This window comes from Leopardus geoffroyi, chromosome A3 (assembly GCF_018350155.1).
Source record: "Leopardus geoffroyi isolate Oge1 chromosome A3, O.geoffroyi_Oge1_pat1.0, whole genome shotgun sequence".
NCBI lineage: Eukaryota > Metazoa > Chordata > Mammalia > Carnivora > Felidae > Leopardus > Leopardus geoffroyi.
Genome location: NC_059336.1, coordinates 104868503 through 104882108, shown reverse-complemented (window position 1 = coordinate 104882108; position 13606 = coordinate 104868503). Strand labels below are relative to the sequence as shown.

Genomic DNA, 13606 nt, shown 5'->3' with positions numbered 1-13606 from the left:
TAAACTCCAGACTGGGAGGAAATATTTACGAAGCATATATCTGATGAAGGATATCCAGATTATGTGAAGAACTCGCGAAACTCAACAGTAAGAAAACAACTCAAGTTGGTAAGTGAGCAAAGACTTGGTCAAACACTTCACCATAGAGGACATACCGATAGCAAATAATCCCATAAAAAGGTGTCGAACACCACTGGCGATTGTGGAAATACAAATTAAAACCACAAGGAAATACTATTCCACGCCTCTTTTTTTTTATGTTTACTCATTTTTGAAAGACAGAGAGAGACAGAGCACAATAACTTTTACGCAAACGTTTAGAGCAACTTCATTGACAGTCACCCAAAGCTGGAAATAGCCCAAATGTCCTTCAACCAGGGAGTGGATACATCATCTGTGGTACATTCACCCAGTGGAATATCACTCAGCAATAAAAGTAAACAAGCTATTGATATACGCAGCAGCATGAATGAACCTCGAGTGCATTAGCAAGTGAACTAATCCAGACTCGAGAGGCTGGTTAATGTATGACGTCTGGAAAAGACTAAATTATGGAAATCACGGGGAAAGACAATACATCAGCGGCTACTAGGGGCTATGGAGCAAGGGACGTGTTGATGACAAAAAAAAAAGGCAGCCTTAGAGAATTGTTTGTGGGGATAGAATTGTTCTATATCTTGACTGTGGTAGTGGTTACATTATTATGCATTTGTCAAAATTCGTAGAACTGGGCACCAATAAAGGGGACCTATATGTAGAGTAGAAACATATTAAATAAAAACTAGATAACTGCCTTCAGGAGGACATGTGATAAAAGGGAAAAAAATAGCAAAATGAAAGACGGGTTCTCTTTTTTTAAAGGAGGTTTCTCACCCAGCGCAGAGCTTAATGCCCAGTACAGACCCCAAAGCAGGGCTCATGACCCTGAGATCAAGACCTGAGCTGAGATCAGGCGGCAGATGCTTAACTGACTGAGAGGGGTTTTAAATAGGTCAAGACTGGGGAGTCTGGGTGGCTCAGTCGGTTAAGCGTCCGACTTCAGCCCAGGTCATGATCTTGCGGCCCGTGAGTTTGAGCCCCGTGTCAGGTTCTATGCTGACAGCTCAGAGCCTGGAGCCTGCTTCGAATTCTGTGTCTCCCTCTCTCTCTGCCCCCTCCCCGCTCACACTCTCTCTCTCTCTCTCTCAAAAATAAAGATTAAAAATAAATAAACATTAAAAAAATTTAAATGGACCAAGACTGGTAATGTCCCATGAACGTTACCATGACTGGTAATGGCCCCTATGGGCCAAAAAATAAAAACAAAACAAATATCCTACACTTGTTGCTATGTCTTCCACTGAATAAAAAGCAAGAAAACAAAACTTCCTCAAACCTTACCATCCCCTCCAGCTATTTCTTTTTTCTCTTCTTCTTTAACTCTCTGTCTTTACTTCCTCTCCTAGTCTCCCCCGAATGAACTTACTCCTAGGGGGCGTTTCCCCACCACTCCATACAAACTGCTTTTCTGAAGAATCACCGGAGACCCATGTTACTAGTCCAGTAATCTTCACTCCTCGATCACACAAGGACCGTACAAGAATGAAAATTACAGTGACAATATGGCTGGACCTTGAGGACATTATGCTAAGTGAAATAAGTTAGGCATAGAAAGACAAATACTGTATGGTCTCCCTTATACGTGGAATGTAAAAAAAAGAAACTACATTTATAGGTACAGAGAGTAGATTGGTGGTTGCCGGGGCTGAGGGACAGGGGAAATGAAGAGATGTTGGTCAAAGGGTATAAACTTCCAGTTATCAAATGAGTAAGTTCTGGGGATCTGATGTACAGTGTATAGACTCTAGTTAACAATACTGTGTTGTATACTTGAAAGTTGCTAAGATAACGGATCTTAAATGTTCTACTGCCACCACACATATGCACGCACGCGCGCGCGCACACACACACACACACACACACAAAGGGTAATTATGTGACATGATGGATGCATTAATTAACCTTATTATACCAATCATCTCATAAATTTACGCAATGTTCTATGTCAATTATATCTCAGTAAAGCTGGAAAAACAAACGAAAATTACACGCCCATTTCACTTTTGAATGTAGATATAAAACCTTACAATTTTTTTTACATTTATTTATTTTTGAGAGACAGAGACAGAGCACAAGTGGGGGAGAGGCATAGAGAGAATGAGACACAGAATCTGAGGCAGGCTCCAGGCTCTGAACTGTCAGCACAAAGCCTGACATGGGGCTCGAACTCATGAACCCGTGAGATCATGACCTGAGCTGAAGTCAGATGCTTAACTGACAGAGCCACCCAGGCACCCTGAATGTAGATATAAAACCTTAAACAACATGTTAGCTAACTGAATCCAACTGTACTAAAAAAAAAGTACATCACGATCAAGAAGGTTTTATCTGGGGGTGCCTGGGTGGCTCATTCGGTTAAGTGCCCAACTTCAGCTCAAATCATGATCTCACAGTTCATGAATTTGAGCCCCACATCAGGCTCTCTGCTGTCAGGGCAGAGCTGGCTTCAGATCCTCTGTCCTGCTTCTCTCTGCCCCTCCCCCACTGTGTTCCCCCTCCCCCTTTCAAAAATAAATAAACATTAAAAAAAATAAGGTTTGGAGTGTCTGGGTGGTTCAGTCAGGTAAGCGTCTGACTTTGGCTCAGGTCATGATCTCACGGTTCGTGAGTTCCAGATCCATGCTGGGCTCTGTGCTGACAGCTGGGAGCCTGGACCTGCTTCAGATTCTGTGTCTCCCTCTCTCTGCCCCTCCCCCCACTTGCATTCTGTCTCTCTCTCTCTCAAAAATAAATAAACATTAAAAAAATTTAAATAAAAAATTTAAAAAGTTAAAAAAAAAGGTTTTATCTGTAACAGTACACAGAGGGAAAATCATATGAAAACCTTAATACAGAAAAGGCATTTGATAAACATCCACATCTATTTATAATTAAACAAACACTAACCAAACTAGGATAGAAGGGAACTTTCTTAACTTGATGTAGCTTATATTTGCAAATAACATATTTATTTACAGAAAATATTAGATTTAATGGCAAAGACTTAGATGAATTCCCTTTAAGATTTGGGACAAGCCAAAGTTGGCCACAATTACCACTAATTGATATCCTGCCAGTGCTCTAAGGAAATTTCAAAAAAGAAAGAAACAATCTAAGAATTGGGAAGTAAAGGATAAAACTAACATTACTTGTAGATGTTCGGTCCCTACAGGGACAAAAAAATCAATATACATGAGAGTTTAGTAAGGTTGCCAGATACAAGATTAATTTACAAAAATCAATAGCAATTTTCTACACCGGTAATAACCACCTAGAAAATATAATTAAAAATATAACATTCATGGGGCACCTGGGTGACTCAGTTAAGCATTCCACTCTTGATTTCAGCTCAGGTCATGATCTTATGGTTCGTGAGTTCGAGCCCCACATTGGGTTCTGTGCTAACAGGGTGGAGCCTGCTAGGTGATTCTCTCTCCCTCTCTCTTTGCCCCTCCCTCACACATACTCTTTCTCTCTCTCTCTCTGAAAAATAAATAATAAAACACTTAAAATATACATATATAACATTCATGACAGCAAAAAAAACTCAAAAGCATCTAAGTAGTAACCAAAACTCAAAGGACTTCTACATGGAAAGGTAATCTGAACAAATGAGACATCCCATTTTGGATAGGACCGTATAATATGAAGATACTATTTCTCCCCCAAAGGAATCTACAAATTCAACACAATTCCAATTAAAAATCCAGTTGGACCTTTTGAGGACCCCAATTGGACTTACTCTGAAATATACATGGAGGAATAAAAATCCATAAAAACTAGAAAGGAAGAGTGAAAAGGGAATTTTTCCCATTAAATACTAATATACAGTCACAGTCACTGTAGTAAAGTTGTGTGGTTGGTACAAGAACAGACAAACACACCAAAAAAAAAAAAAAAACAAAAAAAAAACCAGACCCAGCGAGCTCAAAAAAGAGATGGAGGTATAGCAGGAACTTCACAGAAGATTTGTGGAAGGGTCACATAGTTTAGTAGGTGGTTTTAGGAAAACTGGCCCAGCACAGAAATCTGGATCCCATTCCTTTTTTTTTTTTTTTTTTAATTTTTTTTTTTTTAACGTTTATTTATTTTTGGGACAGAGAGAGACAGAGCATGAACGGGGGAGGGGCAGAGAGAGAGGGAGACACAGAATGGGAAACAGGCTCCAGGCTCTGAGCCATCAGCCCAGAGCCCGACGCGGGGCTCGAACTCCCGGACCGCGAGATCGTGACCTGGCTGAAGTCGGACGCTTAACCGACTGCGCCACCCAGGCGCCCCAATTTTTTTTTTTTTTTAACGTTTATTTATTTTTGGGACAGAGAGAGACAGAGCATGAACGGGGGAGGGGCAGAGAGAGAGGGAGACACAGAATCGGAAACAGGCTCCAGGCTCTGAGCCATCAGCCCAGAGCCTGACGCGGGGCTCGAACTCCCGGACCGCGAGATCGTGACCTGGCTGAAGTCGGACGCTTAACCGACTGCGCCACCCAGGCGCCCCTGGATCCCATTCTTATACCACGTGCAAAAATGGGCTCCAGATGAACTAAAGAGCCAAATGTCAAAGATAAGCTATTGCGTTAAAATGTGAAAGAATCTCTTGCTATCCTAAGGATGGGGAAAGATTTCTTAAGACTTCCAAAGTTCAAAAACCAGAAAGGAAAATAAAAAGTGGATGAATTCGATCACATCAAAATGAAAGATTTCTGTCTTAAAAAGGGCACCGTGGCTGGTTAGAGACAACTCAACAGAATGGACGAAGACAGCATACAGTGTTTAAAAAAAAACAAAAAAAAAAACAACGAAAAAAGAATATCTGGAACAGATAATCATCAAAAAAGGAAACTGGAAAGATGAAGAAATACATGAACGATGGCTCAACATTAATAAACAGGAAAATGCAAATTACATTGAGAATGCAACAGCTAGATTGGCAGGAAATAATAACAATGAAATAAGCAAGCTGGCCAATCCTTAAAAGCTGGCTAGGGAGAGAACAGAGGTCAATGGGAATTTTTAAGCATGCTTGTGAGCAGCTAACCGGTACACGCACACACTGGGGGGGGAGGGGTTATTTGCATTTTCATGCTAAGGCTGCGTACATCTGCATACCCTAGGGGGCAGTAACCCTCCCCTAGGTACATGTGCTTGAAAAAAAAGGGTGCAGCCACCCCAGTGTTCTACAATAACAATAGCTTGGGGGCACCTGACTGGCTCAGTCGGTTGGGCATCCAACTTCAGTTCGGATCATGATCTCACAGTTCGTGAGTTTGAGCCCCGCATCTGGCTCTGTGTGGACAGCTCAGAGCCTGGAGCCTGCTTCATATTCTGTGTCTTCCTCTCCCTCTGCCCCTCCCCTGCTCTCTCTCTCAAAAATAAATAAACATTAAAAAAAAATAGCTTGAATTGACCGCAGGCCCACTGACAATAGAGCAGATAAATAGATTGTGGGACATCCACTGGATGAAATGAACTAGAACACATGGCAATGTGGATGAGTTAGAAACATACTGTTAGATGAAAAACCAGTCCTACGAGACCAGTATGATTCCATTTCTTATAAAATTCGAAACCAAGAATAGCCAAACAATTTGTAGGGATACGTAAGAGATAAAATGATAAATAAGAATGAAAATCCAGGAATGACAAGTGCAAATCTGGCTGGTGGTAACCCCTGGGGAGGGAGAAGAGAAAGTCAAGAGAGGGGCAGGCTGGTGATGTTCTAGTTCGGACAGTGGAGGTGTGTGTGGGGTGGGCAGGATAGGCTCATTGGTGTTTACTATTATTTTAATGCACATATAAAATACATATTTGAATTTAATAGAGATTAAAGTGTTAAAAGTAATTAGAGTCCCCAGAACAAGAGAAAATGAGAGAGAGAACACTACAGTGTCCCAACTCTATATGGCAGCCTTACAAAACACCGCTGGTCTGGACCAAACAGGACACTTGGAAGATAAGAAAAAGACAGTAATCCCCAAAGAAATGACCAACGAATGCAGACGGGTAAGTTAGAGATGAGCAAACTGAAGAGGCTAATAGGTATGCAAAGAGGTGGTCAAAATCATTAGTATGATGTTGGGATGAGCACTCGGTGTTGTATGGAAACCAATTCGACAATAAATTTCACGTTCAAACAAAAACAAAAACAAAATTAGTATGAAAAATGCGTCTGAGAGCAACGAGGAAACAATGTTACACTCATTAAATCTGCAGAATGGAAGAGCTACTTTAAAAATCAAGACTTTGGGGCGCCTGGGTGGCGCAGTCGGTTAAGCGTCTGACTTCAGCCAGGTCACGATCTCGCGGTCCGGGAGTTCGAGCCCCGCGTCAGGCTCTGGGCTGATGGCTCAGAGCCTGGAGCCTGTTTCCAATTCTGTGTCTCCCTCTCTCTGCCCCTCCCCCGTTCATGCTCTGTCTCTCTCTGTCCCAAAAATAAATAAACGTTGAAAAAAAAAAAATTTAAAAATCAAGACTCAGTTGGGGAAGTAGGGCTAACTTTTCCTGGGCCTCCAGACTCCAGTAGCAGGCAGACTCCGGCCTGTCATCTGCACTTGGATGTCTAGGAGGTTCTCAGATGGAGCATTTCCAAACTGAGCTCTTGATCTTCCCTCTCCCCAGCCTTCAGCCACAGCCTTCCCCAGCTCGGGGGACAGAGACTCCATCCTGTCGAGTGCTTGGGCCAAAACTCTGGGCATAGATCTTCCTTCCAGCACTCAATCCACGTGCATGGCCAGCCAGCTCTAACTCTCAACGTACATCTCGCCTCTGACCCCTTCTCCCGCGTCCGCTGCTCCCACCCCGGTCCAGGGCTCCGGCATCTCTCCAGGCATGTTGCCCTCCTTCTGCCTTGGGTCCATAGGTCTAGTTTTCAAATAGTGCTGAAGGAAGCTGCTGAAAACATATCCTTGTGTATTCCTCTGTTCAGCAACCTCCCCCAAGCTCCGAATATAAAAACCAAAGCCCTTAAATGGCCAATAAAGGTGCCCCCGCCCCCAGCTCTGACCTCATCTCCCAGGTCTCTGCCTTTGCTCCCTCTGCTTCAGCCATTCTGGCCCCCTTGTGCCCTTCAAGCCCACCGGGCACACTCCCTCTGCAGGGCCCCCACTTGTTCTTCTCCCTGGCTCTACTGCTTTTCCCTCGGAACCCACACCTGCTTCAGGCATCTCCTCGAATGTTACCTCCTCCGAGATGCCCCCTCCCCATTCCTATCTATCCTTCATCTCTGTTCCACTTTTGTCCATTCGGCCATAATTCCCTGCCAGACACATATTTCTCTGTTTACTAGTAGTCTGGACTGAGTTGCGTCTCCCCCAAATTCACACGTTGAAGTTCAAAGCCAGTGTGACTACATTCGGAGATAGCGCTCCCGGGAGGTAATGAAGGTAAGGATGAGGTCATAGGGGTGGGGCACTAATCCAATAGGACTGGTAGCCATATGAGAAGAGGAAGAGAGATTTCCCCTCCCCCACTTCCTTTCACCCCCTCTACACACATATGCTCCAAGGAAAGGCCACGGAACTGTCTGGAACTGTCTCAGGAGCAGGGAACCTGGTTTCCTCTTGACCCCCACAGCCTCCGGCCCCATCCTGGGCACCCCACATGCTCTCAGGGGACACCGGGGGACACCCCTCTCCTGGCGTATCCACAGGAGAAATCCAAGGGGCCATCCCTCTGGTTTGTTTCTTGTTCCGGCCGAGACGCAGCCAGATCTCTTAGGAGCCGCCAGAGGCATCACGCCCACCGTGTGCAATTACGGGGCGTGCTGGCAATTAATGGATCTAAATAGCCATTTTGTACAGCTTCCCTCAAAACACTGAGTAGCCTTGCTCAGCCAAACTGAAGTCGACCTGCGTCCATAGCCTCCCTTCCGCCTCTCCCTGGCCTCAGCCCTTCTCTCACTGCTCCAGAGGCTTGTCCTGGACATTACTCATCCCCCACCCCATCGACTGCACTGATTAGCAGGGGCTCAGCAACAAAAGATTTAATCTCTCCATCAAACAAACATTTTTGCCAAAGGAGCCAAGGCATGAGGCTTTAAAAATTTTATTCTAAAAGCTGAATGCTCCAACTCTATACGGAAGCCTGACAAATCACAAACTGGGCTCGCCTCCCAGGGGAGTAAAAGTTCCAGTTCAGGATGCTGACCCCACGCCGCACGGCCCCCTCTGTGCAGGAGCCACCTACACAGAGGGGCTTGTGAAAGGTGGGTCCAAATCTTTAAATCACTGAGCGAAGGCACACCAGGTACCGGGTGAGGGGCGTTTGTTGCCTACCTAGTACGAGAGCCCGGGGAAGCCCCCTGCAGCTGTGCAAGGGTCCCCTGGAGGCAGCTGCAAAACCTTCCCTTGCGCCTACTTTGCTCAGCCAGCACCCATCTTGGCTCCTCTGGCAGCAAAACTCTGTCCACAGTGCGGACCCCACTGGCTGGCACCAATCCCTCTTACCCAGCTGGCAGATCTCAGCGCTCGCCGGGTCCCTGCTGACCAGGTGACCCCTAGACCTGGAGGTCTCACTGAGGAGCCCCTGTGGGGACCACTGTGGGGCAAAACGCCCCTTCTGTCTGTCAGGGGGTCCTGGGCTTCGAGGTAAGACTCCATCTGAGATTGTGGCTAAGCTGCTTTGAAGCCACTAGATATGCAACAGTTGAGGCACCGACCTGGGGAGGGAGGGGGCTTTGCCCAAGTCCCCCATCCTACAGCAACAACAACAGGACTCAGGCTCCTGTCCTGCCTTCCTATCCCACAGAAGCCACCCACAAGGAGCCTGGCTCTCTCCTTCCTTTCCCAGAGCCCCGCCCAGGAGCCTTGGGCCTGTCGGAGGGGAGGATGAGGACTCTACAGAGCACATAAGGAAGGGCGCCTACCGCAATGAAGGGCCTGTTAAGTGCATTCTCCTCTCCCACTAACTTCTAGTACATGGTTAGTGACGTGTGATGCTGGGGGGAATTTGGGCTAGCACGTTTTTGGCAAGAAATAACAAGAGGTAGGACTTTTAAAGTGCTTACTCTGTGCTGGGCGTTGCTTTACGAGAGCTTACACACAGGCACATATTTAGTCTTTACAGCAGCTCGATGAGGGAGGCTTTGCCCACTTTGGATCTGGACCCAGGCAGCTGCCTCCACTCTGCCTTGCTAGCGCCCTCACGGTAAGAGGCAAGGACGTGTCCGTGGCTCCTTGGCCCTGCGGAGTTAGAGACGCATCCAGGACAGGCGTGCCAGAGTTGGGATAGGTCCTGGCTCTGCCACCCCTTGGCTGGATAACTTCAGTGAAGTTACTTACCCTCCCCAAGCCTCAGTTTCCTCATCTACAGAGTGGGCCTGCTGTTGGGGACAAACTTAGGAGATGCCCAAAGATAGCGCTCACTAGATGTGGGCTGCTGTCGTTGCCGTCAGCATCAGACCTGGAAACTGCCTAGGGGTCCCGAGGAACAGACAATTTACAAAGGGTGGCAGACCCTGCCAAGGAGGACGCCAGCCGAGGTACGGAGAGTGTCGGCTGGCCCCCGGCAAAGGCAACAGAGGGCGCTGGGTGGAGATACAGAGCAAGAGAAGAGTAGGAATAATGGCCACCCCTCGGGCCTGCTCAGAGCCAAGAGGCAGCTGTGGACCCGGCAAGTTCCCAGGCCACCTCTGTCAGCCAGGGCTGCGAGGCCACCTCAAAGAGGGAAGAGCAGGGGCAGTGGGTCAGGCTGTGCACACCTCCATCTGGGCGCCCCTGATTCTCCCCTTCACACTTCTGTCTCTTCACACACCTATACTCCCATGTCACAATTCAGCCTCCCCGTCCCCTCCCCAGCCAGAGGGGCCTCCCGTCAGAGGGCACCTGCCCAGGGATGTCCTAAAGAGAGAGCCAAGCCCCTGCATCACCTGTGCTCCTGGTGGCCTCATACTGCCTGGCATACAAAGAGTGCTCACTAAATGTGTGGTGATCGCGGCATATAATTTATACTTACTCAACACCTGCTGTTTGCCAGGCAGTGCTGGGCACGCTTTGGGGCCATAAGTGTATAGACACAAGTCACTGACACCGTTGGAAAGGCCATATGGGGTGGGGATGGGGACACAGAAAATTTCAGAACAGTGTCACCTAACACAACCTCAAGGGCCAGGGGGCCAGAGCGGTCAGGGAAAGTTCCCAGGGGAGATGGTGCCTCTAATCCAACGCCCCACTTATAGACGAGGAAACAGAGCTCACAAAGGAAGAGTGACTTTTCCAAGTTAATGACAGCATGTCAGTGACTAAGTCAGGGCTGAAAAGCAGCTGTTCTAGGCCCTGGCCACCTAGCCCCTACTGCTCCTTCCAGAGAAAGGCTTCTCAACCTCACTACTGACATTTGGGCCTGATCGTTCTTTCTCGTGGGTCCCGTCCTGTTCGTCGCAGGATGTTCAGCAGCCTTCCTGGCCTCTACCCACTAGATGCCAGTAGCACTCTCTCCTCAATTGCGACAATCAAAAATGTCTTCAGACATCACCAGATGGCCACTGAGGTGCCACACTGCCTTCAGCTGAGAGCTACGAGTCTAGAACTTAGGAAATCTGGACTGCGAGAAGAGACACAGCAGCCAAAGTCAAGTTTGGGGCACAGATGTAGACAAAAAGGTCTGGTGTTAGGCTTGCAAACAAGCACCAAGGATTACCAGCCCAGGGTCACTTTTTACTGGTGTCCTACCCTTGGAGTCCCTTAGATTTGAATTCTGCTTTTAACTTTTCCAAAGTGCTTTAGTTCACTACACCCCTGGGAAGCGGGTAGGGGAAAACATGCTTTTATCCTAATTCTACAGATGAGGAAATTAAGGCTCAAGAATGTTAAAGGCGCCAAAGTCACCCAGTAAGCTAGTGGCCAGACCAGGCTGGAACTCCCCCCCACAGAGTCACCCAGAGACAGACACTGACAGGAGACTCAGGACAGACAGAGGACCTTTCAGTTTCGGCAGCTACTTCTAGAAGGCTGCATCCCTGGAACCCAGATCTATTAGTTCCTAACAATCCCAGGGGCATTGTAACTCTGGTGTCTCACAGATGGGAACTACGGAAGCTCAGGGGGGACAAGAGAGACACACACAACGACATGCAGCCCCATCTAACGGTCCCTTAGACACCGCCGGGCCAATGGGCCTTCCAGGCACTTAAAGGACACCACTCCCCATCAACACGGAACATCTGGAACGTCTAACCCTCGCCCTCTGATGCAGGAAGGGAGGACTGTTTCAGTGAGAGAATGTCTTCAACCACGAATCAGTCCTGTTAGTGCCAGTAATCACTCCATTGCTAATCACTGGTGATGCCAATGGCTCACAAAGTTTGCACATTTATTACATGCCAAGAATGGTGCTGGAGGCCTCAGAGCCCCACTGACTAGTTACAAGTCTGCCACGGCCCACTTCGCAGGTGATGAAACCGAGGCTCAGAAAGGGTAAGGAAGCTTTACCGCCAGCACGTGTGGGTGGCAGGATCCCAGCTCAGATTTGGCGGACACGGAGGCTCCGCTCCTCCCACCGCCTCAAGACACCACAACTCCAAAGGGCACAGGTGGGTAACTGTACCAGAAAGGAGGCACTCCGTTCGAGCCTGAAGTGGGTTTTTTGTTTTGTTTTTTTTTTAGCAGGTTGAATAAAGCGTCGGTAGTCTCGGGCATACTATCCACCTTGCAAAGAAATCCCTTTTTCCTTAGACGTCACCAAGGCAAATTTCACAGGCCCACACCTGGGAGTTAGGATCAGGTAGGAAGGTTTTGCAGTACCAAGTAGAATGAGGCCACTAGTCCTCCTGGCCCCTGGTGGCCCCACGACGGTCCAGGAAATGGGGAAGAAGGATGTAGGGGCTATGGCTTCCCTGAGCACCAACCACCATCCACACCCACCGAAGACTCCAGGTGGGCAAAAGATAGGGTATACAGGATAGGCTAGTGGCCTGTGGGAGGCGCGGGTCCTCAGGGGATGCTCATTCCCCCATCTCACCCCAAGCAAAGGCATTTCCCATTCCCACTAAATCCCCTGTCATAGATTCCCCAGCCAGGGTCACCATCCAGACAAGTGCAGGCCCAGTGTGGGCAATTTTCCTCTCCAAGTAAAATTTAAAGCTCAAGGTGGCACCTCTCAGAACCACCTTGATCACATCCCTTCTCTTTGGGTCCCACGAACTCACCTAGAAAAGGTGTGATGGAGCCTGATGGCTTCTTCAGGGCACATAGCCATGGACTTCAGGTAAAGAGCCGGCTCTGGGCTCTGAAGGCAAAATGGAGGAAGGGCCTTGCTTCAAGCCCTTGTGCCCTGTCCTGCCCTCAGAGGAGTTTGGGGGCACATCCTCAGGCTGTGTGTGTGTGTGGGGGGGGGCTGCCGGTTCAGAGGCAAGGACAGGTTCTTCCTCCCTCTCCTGCTTGGGTCTCTGAGTTTCAGTCCCAGGAGCTGGAGCCTGGCAAGGTCAGCAGAGTGCTGAGGCAGGCAGAATGCCCGTCCTCCTCTGAGAGGACAGCAAGGGAGTGTAGGTGACAGAACAGGACAGGCTGGCCCCACCGTGCAGAGGTACTGGGCTGCAACCGCCTCTTTGGATCTGGGGGTGGGGGTGGGGGGGAGGGAAAGTTACAGCCCTGGGGGGTCAAGGTCCCCTTCAGAATGGGTGTTCCCTAGAGGGGCTTCTCCTCTTAACCTGCCCAGAAGTCTTAGGGAGGTGCCAAAGGTTGGGAAGCAGCTGGAAGGTCTCCGGTCAGGGGTCCCAGGGTGACTGTCCACTGTCTGATTTAAGAGTAGGTCTGTCTCCTCAATTAATATTTTATTGGGACAGAAATGTGGTGCCGAGGATTTGGTTACCGAGCCCCCGGGCCTGAGCCTTGCCTAGGGAGGGGGAACTGGATGTGGGCAGGGGGCGAAAGGGGCAACCCCCCGTGATGTGGCTGAGGTCTCCTATCATTCACCATCATAAGGCACCCTGAGCTGAGGATCCTTCCAGTCATCTACACCCCGAGCCACCTCCCCACCAACGGGCGGGCGGCCCAAGCCGGCTGTGCTCACCCGGGGTGGCTGGGACCTGCGGGCCTAGAATGGCTCAGGGTGTCAGCAGGCATCTCGCTCACGCCCACCCTAGCGCCGCAGTCCATCCCCTCCGGTGCTCCTTGGAGCCCCAGGCCTCTCCATCCCCTTAGTTCCAGGCCCAGCCCTCAGGAGTCGGGAGGGGGCGGCGGCTCTGGAGGCCAGAGCCGCTGAGCGCAAAGTGCCCGAGGGCCTCACCTCGCGGGCCCCGCAGACCCGCGCCCGGGAGCGCGACTGCTGCTCCCTCCCTACACACTGCTGGCCCCGGCGGAGGGGCGGATGGCAACGCGTTACCTTCCATGGACATGGGCTCCAGGATGCCGAACTGCTTGAGGACGGCGATGAACAGCAGCACCACCACGGCCATGGCGCACAGCTCCATGCCCTGGATGCCCATGGCGACCCGGGCTGCCTGGGGCCGGGGCGTGCCCCTCGCCCGCGCGTGCCTCGGGAGGCGCCGGGGCCAGTGCAGCCCGCCCGGCCTCTGGGGGAGGCCGCGGCTCACA

General features: G+C 49.3%; 1 protein-coding gene across 2 annotated transcripts in view; it reads right to left on the bottom strand.

Moving 5' to 3' along the window:
* KCNIP3 (potassium voltage-gated channel interacting protein 3) overlaps positions 1-13606 on the bottom strand; it is an 86003-nt gene that overhangs the window by 14799 nt on the left and 57598 nt on the right. The window contains exon 1 of one of the 2 annotated variants that reach the window (XM_045446970.1): positions 13395-13524. The exons of the other annotated variant lie outside the window; for it this stretch is intronic. Within the exon in view, the coding sequence (XP_045302926.1) occupies positions 13395-13497 (103 nt within the window). The 5' untranslated portion in view covers positions 13498-13524. Of the gene's footprint in view, positions 1-13394; positions 13525-13606 lie in introns of those variants that run through there. 2 annotated transcript variants of the gene reach the window in all.